Source organism: Otolemur garnettii, unplaced genomic scaffold (genome assembly GCF_000181295.1).
Source record: "Otolemur garnettii isolate 467f Iridium unplaced genomic scaffold, OtoGar3 scaffold00103, whole genome shotgun sequence".
Taxonomy (NCBI): Eukaryota; Metazoa; Chordata; class Mammalia; order Primates; family Galagidae; genus Otolemur; species Otolemur garnettii.
This window is the reverse complement of record NW_003852498.1, coordinates 1,453,458-1,473,149: the sequence shown is the minus strand read 5'-3', so window position 1 is coordinate 1,473,149 and position 19,692 is coordinate 1,453,458. Positions and strand designations below refer to the sequence as shown.

Here is a 19,692-nt window from a genome sequence, read left to right as displayed (position 1 = left end):
GCCTCCCAAGTAGCTGGGACCACAGGCGCCCGCCACACAACGCCCGGCTATTTTTTGGTTGCAGCCGTCATTGTTGTTTGGCGGGTCCGGGCTGGGGATTTAAACCCGCCACCTTAGGTGTACGTGGTTGGCGCCTTAGCCGGTTGAGCTATAGGCGCCGAGCCTGCATGCACTTTCTCTTGCCTATAATTCCTTTTTCTTTTCTTCATCCTCATTGGTACCCATCATTTAAGACCTAGGTAATATCTCACCTCCTTTATGAAGCATCTCCTGAAAAACAATGTATCTTCTATCTAAAATTCTTATGGCAATATGGCCACTTCACATTGTTTCTTTCTATTATTACATGTATATTATCTCGTTTCCCCAAATTGTAAGCATCTTTCTTGAGGACTCATGTCACATTCCTTTTCTATCCTAAGCTAATACCTAATTTAGCAAGTTACATATTGTTAAAAGATATATAATAATAACAATACATTTTCACTAATCTCACAAGATCACTACTCAAAACTAGCATGTGGTTGGGTTTTCCCAGTACTGGAAGCTTACCATTACTCAGCATCTCACATACCTAGGGGTCACAATCACTGTGCCTTAACACTCTTATTCTTTTTTTACTGTTGCCTTGAAGCCTGCCAGGCTGATGATAAACAGCTTTAAATAGCACATAAACTCTACATTAAAAAAAGAAAAAAACCCTGCTTGTTAGTCCTTAATACGTCAACACCAGACTTCTCATATTCTTTGCTCCATTCCTGTCTTACTAAGCATTACCTCTCTACCCTGGTGTTTCGCACATCCTGGGCATATAAATGAATTCTAAACAGTATTTCAACAAACTATGCAGGAACAGAAAATTTCTCAAGTACACTGCTGAACCCGTGATTATACTTGGAAATATAATCTTTCATTCTTAGCATCTATACAGGGTGGCTATAAAGTTCATGTACAATCTAAGATAATGTGCAACTTAAAATTGTACATAAACATATGACCACACTGTATATTCTTTAATTGATATTTGTATACGTTTTACTATGCAAAAAATAGTCATTGTAGAAAATACAGATTAAATAAAATAAAAACGGAAAGTTACCTTTGAATAACATTCATTAAAAAGTTATCTTGAATAATATTCATCTGCTACATAGCCTGCTTTTTGTTGAATTAAGTATATATCAAAATATGATATATATCATATGCATTATATATATACACACATATATACCAGCAAATAAATTTTTTATAATATTAATTTCTGGTGGTGCATTTTAAAAAGTATCAAAATTTATAAAAACAATTACTAATCTTTGGAAGATTAAGTTACTTCTATTTTTTAGTAATTATAAATGATATCATAAATAATCTCCGTTATAAATGTGCCTGCCCAAACATTTCCTTACAATATAAATCAGGAAGTAGGTTTGCTAATTGCAGTTTTGCACATTTTTATAACCTATTATAAAGAATAAATTACCAAATAGACCTGCAGAAGTTTGTACTACTGTACCCTTTCAAGTGTCCAAATAATTTAATCAGTACTGTAGCTAGCTATATTCTTGGATATTATACTTATTTAAGAGTCATATACAATGGGATATGATACAGGCATAAAGAATAATTTATGCAGTCGTAAAGCACTTACATTCTTTTTGAGAGCAGATTTCAGTTTGAAGAGATTGGAACTTGTAATATGGTATCTCCTGTTTGAATATGGCTGTAAGCACACCATCGAGTTCTTCCATGTCCTTCTGTTTCAAGTGAAAAGGAAATTTTTCACTAGGTCACTTATTTAAGTAGATATTAATCTTACTGTAATATAACAATGTATATGAGCTGCAATAAAAAGTGGGTAATCTTTAGTAATACTAAGAACTTTTTTGAAAGAATAATGTAAAATGGTTAAGGGACCTGCCTTAACGCCATTCATTCATTATGGTAAAAGAAGAATGGATGAAGAAATAAAAGGCTTTGCTTTTGCATGAGTAACTATAACTTTACTTAAATATTGACTTTAAAAGAGCATCATAACAAGTAATGATGACATTGAGATGTTTCCATATTGGATTTTGAATAAACATATGTAGTATTTTAACAAATAAAATAACAAAATGATGTGTCTTATTCTTCAACTTAAGGGTAGAAGTAGGCTAGTCTTAAGTATACTATTTCTTTATGTAAGTGAGGGAGAATATTTGTTGTGGCCTTTTCACCTTTGCAGATATAGAGTAACTATATAGCTATACTACTTCTCTTATCTAAGCACTTTGGGAGACATGCAGTATTCAAGTGTCTGCTTTCAATGACATACCTGTTACAAAGGCCAGCGTTCTTTCATAATTGTGTTATGTCATGCTATGACTGGGACCAGATCATTCAAGGCACAGATGATTACAGCTAAGGAGGTGGGTCAATCAAGAAAACTATGGGATGAGGAAGGCATTGTGGAACAAAACTCCTAACTATGACTTTTGAAATCACTTTCAAATGCAATTAGGTATATTGTCAATGTATACTAACAAACTAAATAACTAGATTTAATTAAAAGGTATTCTTGTTACTTTATTTTTTTAGAATTCTAGAGCAAGTAATAAAGTGGTTGAGGCCTCCTGGATTTACTGAAAATCCTGTTGAGAAGTGTAGAGAGGGGCTAAAAAATCCTTTTCCCAACCTAAAGCTCCATAATCAGAACACAACCTGAGATGCATCAGCAGCTGCTGAACACTGAAGACTTTGTGAGGCCCCTAGCTCTGCAACACTAAAAAAAAAAAAAAAAAAAAAAAAAGGTAGGAAGGGGTGGAGTAAATGTGACAACAAGTTCTGCCTTCAAAAAATTTAGTCGTGTAATTATATAGTGGCAATGTAGAGTCCTTGGCATTAAGATAGGAAGTCACTATAGGTTAGGTGCAGTGTAGAAATAGGGAACTGCCTCCATCCCACCAAGGAAGAACTGGCCAGGAAAGGCAATATGGAGGTGATGGCCTGAGTTGAGGTTGCCATGATACAGGAAACATTCTAGACTAAAGAAACAAATTGCATGTGGGCATGGAAGTGTCATGAGCATGGCCTGGTTAGAATGAAAGATAAGAAGGAAGTGAAGGTCTCTAAAAGTGTCTTAGAAGGCTGGTAAGAAGTTTGCAATTCATCCCGAGAGCAATGAGTAGGCCTACAATGCTTAATAGGGAAACATTTATTATGTGAATTAAATTATGTAAGTTTCAGTGTGGTTATGATTTCTTATGTGGCTGAGTACTGATACTGAGTGGACATTATTCTATAAATAAAGATGTGATAATTTAAAATCAGCTATCATTACTCTTTACCCCTTTCATGAAGCCATTGATGAGATCAGTAAAGGAAATCATGTGTTGTTTTTTTTTGAGACAGAATTTCACTTTGTCATACCTGGTAGAGTGCCTTGCAGTCATAGCTCACTGCAACCTCTAACTCTTTCTCCCTTTATCTCCCTCAGTAGAGTGCCGTGGTATCACACAAAACTCACAGCAACATCCAATTCCTGGGTTTAGGCAATTCTCTTGCCTCAGCCCGCTATAATGCCTGGCTATTTTTTGTTGCAGTTCAGCTGGGGTGAGTTTGAACCCACCACCCTTGGTATATGGGCCGGCGCCCTACTCACTGAGCAACAGGTGTTGCCCTGCAACTTCTAACTCTTAGGCTCAAGTGATTCTCTTGCCTCAGCCCCTAGAGTAGCTGGCAGGGACTACAGGTGCCTGCCAAAATGCCTGGCTATTTTTTTTTTAGAGATGTGGTCTTGCTTTTGCTCAGGCTGGTCTTGAAGTCATGAGCTCAGGGCATCCACCCACATCAGCCTCCCAAAGTGCTGGAATTACAGGTGTGAGCCACCGCAACAGCAGAAAATATGTTTTAACTATACAAACTGATAAGAGGAATTAAGAAAACATGAAATCATAATATTAGTTTGTACATTTTCTTAAAATTTTGTGTCAATGAAAAAAATATTTGTGTCAATGGCCATGACAATTATGCATAGCCTATTACCTAGTCATTGGTACTTTTACAAGAGGAGATAAATTACTATTTTTTTTCAAAAGTATACAAAGTTTACTGGGTGGAGATTGGTATGGCATAGAGTTATTGCACTCATGTGTAAGTTATATAAGATAACGCCTGAGATTCTTTTCAGAACCAGAATCCTAAGGCAGATGAGAATGTGAAAGACTGGCCCTTCACTAGGAATGTGAAAAGTATCATTTGTCAGGCAGGAGCATCACAAGACTTTAATGTGGGAAACGCTACAGATAATACTGTTGAATTTTTTAAATAAAGTAGCAGTGTTTTAGAATCAGAAAAGAAAAGCTTATCATGTAGAAAAAGTACAGATTTTTGTTGTTGTTGAGACAGTCTCACTTTGTCACCCTGGGGAGAGTGCCATGGTGTCATAGCTTACAGCAACCTCACTTCTTGGGCTTGAACAGTCTTTCTTGCCTCAGCTCCCAGAGTAGCTGGGAGTACAGGTCCCTGCCACAACACCTGGCTAGTTTTTCTATTTTTAGTAGAGATAGGATCTCGTTCTTGTTAAGTCTGGTCTTGACCTCCTCCATCTTGGCCTCCCAGAGTACTAGGATTACAGGAGTGAGCCACCATGCCTGGCCTGGATATCTTTTAATACTCTAGTCTACTACAATTAGGAAATCACATCACTTCTATTTTCAATTTAATAATTATATTTCCAGTATTATGTTTTCATATAAATAAGTGGTATAGAACACAAAGATGCGAAAAACATAGAAATGGCTATTAAAAATAATCCCCCAAAGATTTCTCCCTAGAAGATAGCTTAACTAAAAAGAATCTGATTTGAGTAGTTATGCTTAGTTATGTTTTAAAGACACAATAATCAATTAAAGACATAATAATCAATTGTTTCTAAACAATGGCACTGAAGCTTGAAAATGCCATAAATTAGAATTTTTCTTTTCTTAAAATAAATTGTATGTCTCAAAGAATACTTGGTGAAATTGATACAATTGTTTATTTAAAAAGATTAAAATGAAATATTATAAAATTCAGTTATATTGCCAACTCTCCTAACATTTTGGTTAATGAGCAATTTTATGTGAGATTAAGGATAGAAAAAATGATAAAATCATTTTTAAAAATCTAAAATCAGTACTATTGTATGGTTTTTTAAAAGTTAAATATATACCTACAATATATACATACATACATGGGTGAAGATGTACATATGTACATCTATCTTTTGAAAATGTTCTATATATCTGAAAGTATTACATATATATTTATACTAATTTCTGATAAATAATTTGATTACATATGTCTTCATAAAGGGAAACATATACATGTTTTAAAAAAATATCATAATTATGGAATTCCACTTCTGGGAAAATGACACACTCATAATTTTACATTTTCATCTACCTAAATATAAATATAATGTCCAACTTTTCATAGTAAATTACACTTCATACCAAAATCCATGAATGTCTCAAATTGAATATAAAGAAACAATAGATAAATGCCAACACAATGATGTCAGGATTAGCTGTGAAAGATTTTAGAATAGTCATGGTAAAAACAGCTCCTCAAGCAATTACAGTCTTGCTTAAAACAAACAAGAAATAGAAAGCCTCAGCAAGAAAATGTAGAAAGGAACTAAATGGAAATTTTACAACTGAAGATGCAATAATTAAAGTAAGGCCTTGATGGATAGGCTCAACAGCAGAGTGGAAAAAACAGAGGTGTGAATCAATAAACTTAAAGACAGAACAATAAAAATTACTCCATCTGAAAAACAGAGAAAAAAATACACTGATTTCTCTGATGTCCAAAAGACCAAAAATCACTTTGCAAAAAACATAACTGCACCAGATTATTCACTGCAGCTCAATTTGTAATAGCCAAGTCACAGAAGAAGCCCAAGTGCCCATCGACTCATGAATGAATTAATAAACTGTGGTATATGTACACCATGGAATACTATGCAGCCTTAAAAAATATGGAGACTTTACCTCTTTTATGTTTACATGGAGGGATCTGGAACATATTCTTCTGAGTAAAGTATCTCAAGAATGGAGGAAAAAGTATCCAATGTACTCAGTACTTCTATGAAACCAACTTATATTTACCCACATTTTATTATGAAAGATAGATCACAACTATAGCCAGGACGAAGGAGAGAAATGGAGTGGGAAGGGAGGGGAGGGGGAAGGTTTGATAGAGGGAGGGTAAACGGCAGGACCACACCTATGGAGCATATTGCAAGGGTACAAGTCAAATCTGTCAGGTGTAGAACATAAATGTCTTAACAAAATAATCAAGTAAATGAGGCAAAAGCTATATTAATTAATTTGATGTAAGCAAGTCAAATTGTATAAAAAAAAAACACACATTGTACCGCACATATTGAGTAAATGTATTCAGGGTCTATGTGTATATGACATAATAAAAAATATATATATACTGAAAGAAACAGGGACCTGTGAGCTTATAACAGAAGATTGAACATTCATGAGATCAGAGTCCCAGGAAGAACTGAAAAGGGAGGTGAGGATGAAAAAGCATATGAAGAAATGACTGCTGGAACCTTCCTGAATTTGGCAAGAGAAACACACTTACATATTTTAGAAAAACAAACAAAACAAAACAACAACAAAATGACAACAACGAACAGCGCAAGTCCCAAACAGGATAAACCCAAAGAATCCTGTTTACCCATATATTCAAAATGAGTTAGGAATCCGGTACTAACCACGGAGGCCACAAAGAAGTGGCAAAATGTTTCAGGTGTTAAAAGAAAAGAAACTGTCAACCAGAACTTTATATCCAGCAAAAAAACATCCTTCACAAATCAAGGGGAAATCCAAACATCCTTGGATGAGGAAAATTAGGGGAGTTTGTTATCAGCAAATATGCCTTAAAATAAGGGAAAAATAAGTGTTCTATGATACAGTTATAAGACTATGATGAAAGAACATTTGAACATTAGAAAAGAACACAGCAAGTAAAACTGCAGGTAAACAGGCTTTCCTTCTTCTCCTGAGGTTTATACAATATGTGTGACATTTAAAGCAAAAGTTGTGATGCTGTCTGATGTCTTCTAAATGTATTTGCAGGAAATATGTAAGGCATTTACATTAGAAATGGGGATTAGGTGAAGGGAAGTAAAAGGAGGTGAGATTTCTATACTTCACTCACACTGGTAAATTGAAGACACCAGTAGGCTATGACAGATTATATATAGATAATATATTACCCATAGCAACCACTGGTAATGTTGTGCAAACAGATGCAGTTAAAATACCAAAGATAAATAAAATGGAATTCTGGGGGGAAAAACGTTAAGTATATGGAAAGACAAGAGAAAGAAACAGGGAATTAAAAGCATAGAGAAGAATAAAAACAAAAGACAAAATCGCAAACTAAAGCCTGTCATGTCGATGATCACATTAAATGTAAATTGTCTAAATACGGAAGTTAGAGATTGGTGGAGTGGATCAAAAAACATAACCTAACTATATGGTCTCTTTAAGAAACTTCAAATGAGATAAGCAAGTCAAAAGTGAAAGGATAAAAATATATATATCATGCAAACATTACACAGCAAATCAAGAGTGGCTATATTAATATCAAATACAGTAAACATCAGAGCAAAGAAAATTATAGGAGCCCGAAAAGGACATTATAAAATGATACGAGTCAACCCAGGAAGAAGAAATATTAGTACTTAATATGTACTTACCAAGAAACAAAGCTGCAAAATATGTGAAGCAGAAACGGACAGAACTGAAAGGAGAAATAGACAAGTCCACAGTAATGGTGGAGGCTTGAATACCCCTCTTTCAACAAGTGACCAAAAAAAGGACATAGAAAAACTCAAACGCACCATCATCTGATGCTCTAACCAACCGGCATCTAATCAATACACACAGACCACTCCATCCAAAAACAGTGGAAAAGGGTGGCGCCTGTGGCTTAAAGGGGTAGGCACCGGCCCCATAAGCCAGAGGTGGTGGGTTCAAACCCAGCCCTGGCCAAAAACTGCAAAAACAAACAAACAAACAGTGGAATAGAGATTCTTTCCAAGAGCCTGTGGATTCTATACAAAGATATCACAGGACATAAAATGAGGATCAACAAATTTAAAACAAGTTAAATCACACAGAATGTGTTTTCTAACGACATGGAATCAAATTAGAAATCCTTAATAGAATGATAATAGGAATGTCTGCACGCATTTGGAAACCAAACAACACGTTAAGTAATCCATGATCAAGAAGGAAGTCTGAAGGGAAATAAAAAATAAATTGAGTTAAAGCAAAGTACAGTCTATCAAAATTTATGGGACATTGATAAAGTAGCGCTGAGAGGAATCTCATAACAAACACATTAGGAGAAAGAACGGATCTCAAATTAGTCATCTAGGCTCTTACTTCAAGAATGTAGGAAACATCATAATAAACCCAAAGTAAGCAGAAAGTTTGAGATAACAAATGTAACACCTGAACTCAATGAAACTGAAAGTATAAAATCAATAGAGAAAACTTAACAAAGAAGTAATTTATAAAAGGACAATAAATCTGACAATCCTCCAGCAAGACCGACAAAGAAAAAAAAGGAAAACTGACAAATTACACATATTACAAATGAAAGAAAGGATATCGCGAGCGGCGCTGCAAATATCAAAAGGAGACTAAGGGGGTTAGTAGGAACAACTCTACAGACATAAATTTGACATCTGAGATGAAACGGATTCATTCCTTGAAAAACACAAGCTATCATAACACACAATTCCTCTCTATTTTATTATACACCTGTATGTGAGTCTGCACATACCTAAAAATTAAGTTTGATTAAGTATAAGCAACTCCCCACAAAAAGATTCATTACGTAAAGCGGAATTCCTTGACATTAACCAGATTTACATATAAGCACCCTATCAAAGATGGATTTGCTCTTCCCCGGGATAAGGGGTGTGAACATTGTGAATAATGATGCTGAGAGACTGTCTTTAAAAGCACGTTATGGAAATATCATAAAATCTGGTCTGAAAGACTCCAGGTTTAAAGGGCTATATGATAGAGGTGTAGGATCAGTCTGTGCCATGAACAGAGTTTAACTAGTAATGATAACCACCACGCTGAGCAGTAATAATGTGCAAGGCCTAGGCTTTCTATAACCTACCTCTAGTTCTATAAGACCCTGAAAGTAGATACTTAAAAATGTCTACTTTCATCTATCTGACAATCATGATACAAAAAATCCAGTAGCACTCCAAAACTGCAGTTCATACTTGGTAGAATAAGGATTTTAATATGCCTTTACTCTCTAAATTCAATAAATTCAATACTACATTCGAATCATGAAGAAAAGAGTAATATCCGATACATTAGCAGTATTTGAATAAGGTAGAGAATAACTTATGGTCCCATAGTTTCAACATCATCACCACAGTTCCAAACCTCACATTCATGTTTAGCCAGAAAGAGCTAGAGGAGTGGTTTGGAGTTTCGGGGAAACTGGACAAGGGGGCTATTGCCAAGCTTATCTATTCTTTTTTTTTTTTTTAATCAGAAAAGCAAAACCTCCAAAGACATTCCCTCATGCTTCATTATTGAAAATGCTCTCATGTGACTATGTCCGGCTGCCAGGATGGTGACACACGATGGAAGACAGCTTTCCCAGGGTCAGTAGTAAACGTGGGAGAGGAAAAGGAGTTTCAAGCACTGGTTTTGAGCGTAGAAATCTATAAGGTAATGAAAACAACGCGATAGAGATAGTAATAATAATGAGACTTAATTAGCAAAAGGAACAATTCGAGTGAGATACCCACAGAAGGACTGTGAAATATTCGCAATAGGAGAACAGACTCACTTTATAATTGTAGCATTTTACCCTTCACCTTCAAGTATCTAAAAAGAAACATGATTGAGCTGAAAACAGCCTGGCTTTTATTACAACTAATTGCTGTGCTTGTTTAAGTTTTGCTAGTAGAAGAAAGAAGTCACCTCATTTGTTCCACTGTTCACACATGTCTGCCGCAAGACAGCCAAAATCGCCATTTAGAATAGAATGTGATAAATAGTTTACATAACATGTCTTAAGTAAAATGTCCTACGGCAGCTTGTAAAGAAAATAACGGGCAAAGGCACAAAGCAGGCATCTTCCAGGGATATCCAAGGACTCTTTTTCTTGTTTGCTTTACAAACACTCAGCTCCAAGCAGTTAATTTGAAAGAATAATGTATATGAATAAATTTAACATAAAAGATATATTTTCCTTTATCAGCTTAACTTTTCTGTTTTGAAGGAATCACGTCTTAGAGTTGCAACATGTCTATGCAAATACAAAAATAAATATAAAACTGAATGCCAGTAATGTTATATGCATTATTAAGTATTCACATAGTTACAGACTCTAAGTAACTTGAAGATTATATTGTAACATTAAAAAATATATTATGATAGTCAAGAAACCCACATTTAAATGTCTGCTCCAGGACTCACCAGCTGTGCAACTTAATAATATTTAACTGACAGAATTATTTAGGAGCTTAAATGAATAAATATGTAACATTTCCAGTAAAAATTAATTCCCCTTTCCCTAAATACTATGATATGAACTCTCAGATATAAAATCTCATGAACTGTCATCACGGTGTTGGGGAAAGCATGCAAATCTAGCAAGGGGAGACTTGACTCCCCAACCTGGCTTTTCCACTGATAACAAAAATCTGTTTTTCTTTTCTAAATTCTTAAATAACACACAGCTTTTGAATTAAGGGGAATGTAGGTTTTGTAGAGACTCCAAGTGACAGTGGTTTAAACAAGATAGAAACCTCCCTCTCATGAATATAAAAGCCTGGAATTAAGTGGTCCAAGGCTGATGTGGTGGCCTCCTGGATTTAGGAATCCAGTCTCTTTCTATTTTGTCTCACTGTTACACGTCATCTTCATGAATCAAGCTGGTTCACATATCACTTCTGTGTTAGAATTCCAGTATGTCAAAAGAAAAAAATCAGCGAGGGGAGAGGATGAAGCTACCTGTCATTAAGGACACCTCTGTATATTTGCACTAACTTCTTTCACTGACACACCATGCCATGGGGCATTATTAGTCACATGGCTACACCTAACTGCAGGGGAAAAAGTACAGCATTCACCCAGGTACTCATGTGCCCAGAGGAAAGTTACATTACCATGTGAGAAAGGAAAGGGGGGGCAACTAATAGTTTTTGCATCCCCACCTATTGTGAACCATCATAATTTAGGTAAAGACAATCTGATAGCATTTTTTTAAATGCTCTTCTACAATGTTAACTGAGGCTTTACTGGGCTGGATTTTTCACCTGTACCCTCTCTATTTTATTGTTAATTCCTGAAGTCAAGAGATCTCACCAAACTTGAACAGACTGATTACCGGAGATACTGAATGACATTAATGGTGTGTGGGCATTAAATAAAGCATAGGAACCATGCCCTTTCTCTTCTTCACCTCTTTTTTTGTAACTATTTCATAGCAATATATTGTTAAATATGTAATAAGAAAGTATTAAGAAAGATACAGCACTAACATATTCAAAGGAACGTATTTCAAAATAGTCTCCTAGAAATGATGCTATATTTCCTAAAAGCCTTTTAGAATTATTTTTTCAGATTGTCTTGGGACTTAGTTTCCCTGTCTTCTTATTTATAGTCATTTGTTTCTTTCCTTTATGGCCTTTCTCTTTTTTTGCCTCTGCTCTTTCTTCAACAGGCAGTAATCCAATATCTTCTTTAAAAAAAAAAAAAAGAAAGAAAGAAAGAAAGAAAGAAAAAGAAAAAGAAAGGGGTGGGGGGAGGGTGGCAGTTCCAGAACCAGGGGCTGTTTGAACAATGGTTTCTGATAGGTGGGTCATTTGAGACTGGATGGGAAACTTAATGTATAACATTCTTTCATTCTCTCATTCATTCATCCCACAAAATATTAATTGAGCATCTATCTGTCTGGCAGTTTTCTTGGTTCTGGAGATGAAATAAAGAACAAATACAGCCATACTCCACTTAATGTTTTCGTCAGTGACAGACCACATACATGCTGGTGCTCCCACAGGATTATAATGGAGATACCCTAAACTGATATATCACTTTTTACCTTTCCTACCATATTTTTTTCTGTACCTATTCTATGTTTAAATACACAAATACTTAGCATTGTGTTCCAGGTGCCTCCAGTATTCAGTATAGTAACACCCTGTACAGGTGTGTAGCCTTGGAGCAATGGGCTATACCATGTAGCCTCAGCATGTAGCAGGCTGTACCATCCAGGTTTGTGTAAGGCACTAAGTGATGTCTGCACAACAGCAAATCACCTAAGAACTCATTTCCCAGAACATATTTCCATTCTTTTTTTTTTATTGTTGGGGATTCATTGAGGGTATAAGAAACCAGGTTACACTGATTGCATTTGATAGTATCTTTGCCCTTACTGAACTTCAATCCAATGAAAAGCAGATATTAATTTGAGAAATACTGTACACACAGATGTCAACTAGAAGTGATCAGTATTGCAAAGAGATATATGGGGAGACGTGTAGGGTCAGGCAAGGATTCATTGAGGAAGTGAGGCTGCCATGAAAATTTGGAGGAGAAATTAGAATTAATGAGGTGAAGAAGGTGAGAATGAAAGAAGGACTCAAAAGGTGCTCCAGTTGGACAGGGGAGCATATACAAGTGTCCTGGGTGGACTAACGCAGACTAAGGTTCCTGGAATCCAGCAGAAGACGGAAAGCAGTGATGTCGAACTGGAGAGAAAGTGAAGGGTCAGCTCACAGGGCTCTATGGCTCACACTGTTAATATTTTTTTAAAAATCCATGAAAAATGGAATCCACTGAAGTTTGGGAGCAGAAGAATTACACACTGAGATCTTTCTTTTGAAAGCAACTTCTTACTCTATGAATTTAAGACAGTAGAGGTTGTGCAAGAACCCATGATGGGGGACCAATTGGGAGTTCATGATGGTAGTTTAGGCAAGAGAAAAAGTAGTGGTGGACTAAAGTGCTAGAACTGAAGAGAAGTAACCACTATATATATATATGTATACATATACATATGTATACAGGCATGCAATCCTGTTAGCCTCAGTACCCAAAGCAGTATACATATATGTATACATATATATATATATATATTTTTTTTTTTTTTTTTGAGACAGAGCCTCAAGCTGTCACCCTGGGTAGAGTGCTGTGAGCTGGGCTCCTCCAACTCCTGGGCTTAAGCAATTCTCTTGCCTCAGCCTCCCAAGTAGCTGGGACTACAGGTGCCCACCACAGCGCCTGGCTATTTTTTGGTTGTAGTTGTCACTGTTGTTTGGCGGGCCTGGGCTGGATTCGAACCTACCAGCTCTGGTGTATGTGGCTGGTGCCTTAGCTGCTTGAGCTACAGGCACTGAGCCAAAGCAGGGAATGAATGGAGGCACTGCTAGGACACTACTGAGTAAGTAAAATTGATATGCCATAGTATGAATCGAATTAGAGTAAGGGTATTGAAGGTATTAGGGAGACTATATTTGTGCTTTTTAAACTGGACCAGTGATGATGCATTTCCTGAGTAAGAGAACATTGAAAGCCTGGAGCTTAAAGGAAGACCACATTTGGAATATATCTTAAGAATTAATGAGATAACTCATACAGGGATATTTATCAAGAAATGAAAACTGAAGAGCCAAAACTTGAGAAATTTGAGACTATTTTCTAGATTTGAAAAGATGCAAATGAAGAGATCGCAAAGGATATTAAGAAAAAAAGGCTAAGGAGGTGAGAGGGAAACTAGAAAAGGTGACGTGAAAAAAAAATCCACTAGATTCATTGGGAGAGACGTGAGTGTAGTTGATGGATCTTTGTGGTTTGCTACCTTAGGCTCTAATGTTACAGGACTGCACAGCTGACCTCTGGGGAAAACATTTCAGTGATTTCTTTTGCTTATTTCCTATGTCTTAATTTGGGTTACTGTGACAGCATAACTCATGAATTCTAAAGACAATTTAGAGTTTTCAAATTATTTATCTACTGTATTTTTTATCTTATTACTTACGTGGTACAAAAACTGCTTTGGGTACTGAGGCTAACAGGATTGCATGATGACTTTTAGAAGATGAAAATAAACATGTTTTTGGTACAGAAAATTTTCAGTCTTCTGCTTTCCAAAGGGTTATTGATGATTTGAAGTTTATTTCTATCAGAAGCAGATTCTCTAATTTCCTTAATTATCTTGTTTATGAATAATAGTCATGAAGAAATGTTGTTAACTATTTGATTTGTTCTTTGTTTTTCTGGATTGTTTTAAAATCATCTTTATAGTCAACAATCTACTCGAGATGTGAAACCTTTTTTCTTTTCTGCTGCACCTTTGAAGCACAAGAGTTGTCTTGGGTCACACAGTAAATACACAAATGCTACTGAAAGTTGTTCTTTAATCTTTGATAAGCCTGAGGCAAGAGGAAAAGTAGTGGTGGAAAACATGCCACAGGGAAAAGAATCCTTATTTAACAAATGGTGCTGGGAGAACTGGTCATCCACACACAGAAGACTGAAACTGGACCCGCACCTCTCACCTTTGACAAAAATTGATTCTCATTGGATAAAAGATTTAAATTTAAGACACGAATCAATAAAAATTCTATAAGAGAGTATGGGGAAAATGCTTGAAGATAAAAAACTTTATGAGGAAGACCATTAGCAATTGCAGCAACAAACACCAAATAAATAAATAAATAACTGGGACTTGATCAAGCTAAAAAACCTTTGCACAGCTCAGAGTACCACAAACAGAGCAAACAGATAGCCCTTGGAATGCAAGAAGGATTTTGCATGTTATAAATCTCACAAATGCCTGATAACTAGAATTTACAGAGAACTCAAATTAAATAATAAGAAAAGTGCAAACAACCCTCTCTACAAGAGGGCAAGAAATTTGAACAGAAACTTCTCCAAGGATGACAGATGAATGGCCAACAAATACATGAAAAAATGCTCATTGATTTTAATCATCAGAGAAATGCAAATCAAAACCACTGTAAGATATCACCTAACCCCAGCAAGATTAGCTAACATCACAAAGTCCCAAAACACCAGATGCTGGCATGGATGTGGAGAGATGGGAACTCTTCTACACTGCTCAAGGGATTGCAAACTAATACAGCCTTTTTGGAGAGAAGTATGGAGACTCCTCAAAGATCTAAAAGTAGATCTTCTATTTGACCCTGCAATCTCATTACTAGGTATCTACCCAGAAGAACAAAAAACATCTTACCACAAAGACATTTGCACTAGAGTGTTTATTGCAGCTCAATTCATAATTGCCAACTCATGGGAGCAACCTAAGTGCCCAACACTTCATGAATGGTTCAACAAACTGTGGTATATGTATACCATGGAATATTATTCAGCCACTAAGAAAGATGGATACTTTACATCTTTTATATTTATCTGTATTGAGTTGAAATACATTCTTCTTAGTAAATTATCTCAAGAATATAATAATAAATATCCAAAGTATCCATACTACTATGATATCAATATATAAACAATTACATGCTCCTAAGAACAATAAACAGTTATAGTCCACTTCAGGGGTAGAGGGAGGGGGTTGAGGGAGGACGTATGGCAGAAGGAGGGAGGGCATGAGGCAGGATCTCACCTAATGTGCACATTGTGAGGGTGTGTAACATGCCTCCTGGGTGAGGGGCTCTTCTACAAATGGAACTTTACCCTGGAAGTGAGAACAATGTAACCTAAATATTGTACCTTCATATTAGTTTGAATAAACTGAAAGAAAGAAAGAAAGAAAGAAAGAAAGAAAGAAAGAAAGAAAGAAAGAAAGAAAGAAAGAAGAGGTCCATGCATACTTTTCATAACATCTGACACCACAGGTAAGCATAAGAAGTCTTCAGAAAATCAGCATGCTGCTATGGGCCACAGGTTGGATACCCCTGAGTCCTCTGAAGAAACAGGTAATAAAATCAGAGGCTCCACTTGAACGGACTTGTTTACAGGCAGCATTCAAATCTCCACACTGTTATCCCCTGCCAGGGTGATCAAAGCTAACCCCAGAAAATGAAAAAAGGCCACAAGATGATTTAGTTTGGGATAAATAAAACTGAAGGGAATATTTACTTACATGGAGTGAGAAAAATCTATAAATTTATAAATAATTAGTAAAATATATTCTTAACATTAGTTAAACAGAAGTTAAGCCACATGGGACCAAAAACTATGAAAATGAATTGAAATGGTTTATAATATAAAAAATTGTAGAGAACCAACAATATAGCTCTGTTAATGGCTATAGAACTGTATTCAGAAATAAGTATTATCTTCCCCAAACAGCTAGTATATCAACTGTTAAACAATTTATTTGTTTTTTCCTTTGTTTGTTTTTATTGGATGACTGCATTAAGCGGAATACTCCTATTTAATTCAGGGATTTGTAACTGAGGTGAGTACAGTCATTAAATCTGAACTACCCCAATCAGGCATCATTATTCCTTGACTGTTATCACGAGTAGAGACATAGCATAAAAGGTATGTCATTTATATACGGCTTATTCTTATCAATCCATTCTCATAAGGGGCACAAACTACATGAATAATTGGATCCAGAAATAAATCATCAATCTGCATTTAATTTGTCTCTACTCCATCTCAAATCATTCATCAGAAATATGAAACAAATAAGAAAGCTCATGGGAGACTCATGACACACAAATGACTTCCTCTTTCGTTGAAAGGAAAGCTAGGAAGAAGTGTCAATAAAAGTGAAATAAAACATACATGGAGCACTCACAAAATTCCAAGTCAGCCTTCTTAAATTACGAGTAATTTTAATTCCTAAGATAATTTTCATACACAACACACACCACCAATGTAAGTTCCTTACATTGACCATTTGTGTATGTTGACTAGTTTGTTACAGTCCCTTGGGTGATCAACTTATAGAGGTTCTACTGTATTACATTTTCTTGGCATAGAATTATGGAATATTGGAGTTGTAAGGGACCTTGGAGATGATATTTTCTAGCTTCTTCCTTGTACATGATGAAATTCCTTCATCACTAAGGAAAATGAGCTTCCATGAAGTAAATGGTGGCTGATTTAGAAAAATAATCTCACTTCTGCTCCTATACCATCCAGAACTAATTCTGCTCTGCCATGATGACACTTCCCAGGAAAGAAAAGGAAAGATAGTATGCAGCCTTTTGAAAGAGTGGCAAGAGCTCAGGCATTTTTGAATAGCACATTTTCCCTTAATAACCAAAATAAAGGTAAAACTGGAATCATATGGCTGTTAAAAGTCAGTAATGAAGTTTATTAACACAGTCCACACTGAGGTAGAACATGAAAAGTTAACAGCACAAATTTTTGATTTTTCTAGTATCTTGTACTTCTAAGAATTCATCAATTTCTTAAGCATCGGCTTCATTTATTCAATTTCATAAAATAAGTAACAATGTATTTTAAGAGGGCAATTTTCTTTTTTTTATAATTCTATCCTACTGTTTTTTGCTTACTTATTCAAATAGCACTAGGAAAAAGGCCTATCCCCTAAGCTTTCTCTACTTTTGAAAGCAGTAATTATAAGCTGTATCCCATGTAGCACGAGCTAACTATCTAAGAGGTGCTGAGCATGCCAAGATGAGAAGTACAAGGCCCATGCCCTACAGAGCCCAGGAGGGTGAAGGAAAGAGAGGGCAGAACCTAGGAATCACACAGTTAAGAAGACTTGGAAGGGATGACATAGTAGCGGCTGATTCTGCAAAAGATCTGGGACCCTGCAGCCTGGATGGCATCCAGTGGGATTTGAATCTTCATATCCAATGAGCTACTGGAAATGTAGCAAGGGAGTGTCTTAGTAACACTGCTGTATGTGAAGCTTAGAGACTATATGCCTTTGAATTTCTTATCAATAGGAGCTGATGAAAAGAGGAAGGAAGGTTTCTATCAACCTTTTGAGGGAGACAGAACCTTAAAAAAATTCTAAAAGCCCAGAGAGTTCCCAGTATCTCTCAGTAGGAGTAACCTCCTGAAAAATTCTTAACGGATACAACTGCTAACAGTTACGCTTTAACTCAGTGAGGTTTACCTTTAAGGAAAATATTAACAGAGAGAAGCATGCTGGGAAATTCCTCACCAAGAGAGTTTGCAAAGTCCTGACCTTCTTTCACCCTGCCCCCATCTGGCTTCATATTATATTAAATATTAATATTTTCAGGTAGCAAACCAAAGATTAAATAAAGTATACAATAGAGTAATAAAAACAGAAATGAAGTAATGTAACATGAAGATGAAATAATACTTCAATATGTATAAAGTAAAATACACAAAATAATAACTATTTGTACACAGAAGAATTTTTTAACTAATAAGTGTAACTAGGAAGAATTATTTGTTACCATATGAGTGGGATCCTAATATTTTGATAATTGCTATATTGTTTTAGCAATTTTGTTTCTATATGGTATGTAGTTGTTCCTATCCAAATTTAATTTGTTGCCCCAAGTTACTTTTGTAAATCAGATGAAAATCTCAAGGGTTTTAATTATCTTAGCTAAGTAGGAGATACTAGTATTTCTAATGCTACTGCTTGAATTCTAATTATAATCCCAAATTAGATTTTGGATTTCTTTCATCTCTTATAGACACTTTTTAACTAATGCTCTGCAAATTGCACCTTTCTGAGGGTATGTACTGGAATTTAGTATTTATCCCCCAGAGATGAAATGATTTAGGAAGAAGTTAGATAATTAAGCTGGTTCAGGTAAGGTGTTATAAAACTTAATTGAAATAATTAAAAAGTAAAATAAGAAAACCAGATTTCTCGCTATCACTTATTTTCTTAAATTCACATTTTGCTTTGTGCCCAATTATCTTTTAAATGATGGTAGAAAGTCTCTGATTACAAACTTAAGGATTACTGAAAAATAAGACCCACAGAGTTCTCATTACTAATTTTTTCCTCAAATTCACACAGTGTTCGTGTAGAATATGTGCAATAGCTCTTAAATGATTAGGAGGAGGATTTTATTTCTAATTTTTTGGATTACTGAAATCACATCACATCTGCCATTAAAATTTAGTGGAGAATGCAAATAGTTCTCACACTATACCATTTCAGCTAAGTAGGTGGAATATAAAAAAAATTCCACTCTGCTGTTATATGTTCTTACAAATACATGGTAACTGTGGTGAATATAATTACAGGGTACGCTGTGTTTTGAATGGAGATGTTCAGTGGACCACTGGCAAACTATTTAGATTTTCTAATTAAGTGACAGAGGTGCACACAAAAGAAACAATGACTGTAATGTTCTATATCGGAAAGGAAAGGCACAGATTTTTACACAGTTATTTAACTATGTAATCTATGTGGGAGCAAAGCCAAATATCATAAGGAAAAGCCAAAAGCCTCCAAGAATACAGTGTGGCCGCCTTGTTTGTTAGCCAAACAAAACTAAAACACGCCGGGGAAATGCTTCTGCGGCTGCTTCCTCATGGAGGATGGAGTCTGCCTCTCACCACCTCTATGAATGTATAGATTCTTTGTGTGGTCCAGATGCTAGCAGGTTTAGATGAACTCCATGTCATACTTGGTCTACGATTCTAGGGAAAACCACTAACTGCAGTCCTCCCTGTTACAGTGTGGCTTAGTCTGGTC

General features: G+C 35.7%; 1 protein-coding gene across 1 annotated transcript in view; it reads right to left on the bottom strand.

The window, feature by feature from the left end:
- The window catches only part of BANK1 (B cell scaffold protein with ankyrin repeats 1), a 277,972-nt gene that overhangs the window by 166,092 nt on the left and 92,188 nt on the right, over window positions 1-19,692 (bottom strand). The window contains exon 6 of the mRNA XM_012809273.2: window positions 1,649-1,754. Coding sequence (XP_012664727.2) covers window positions 1,649-1,754 — 106 coding nt within the window. The remainder of the gene's footprint in view (window positions 1-1,648; window positions 1,755-19,692) is intronic.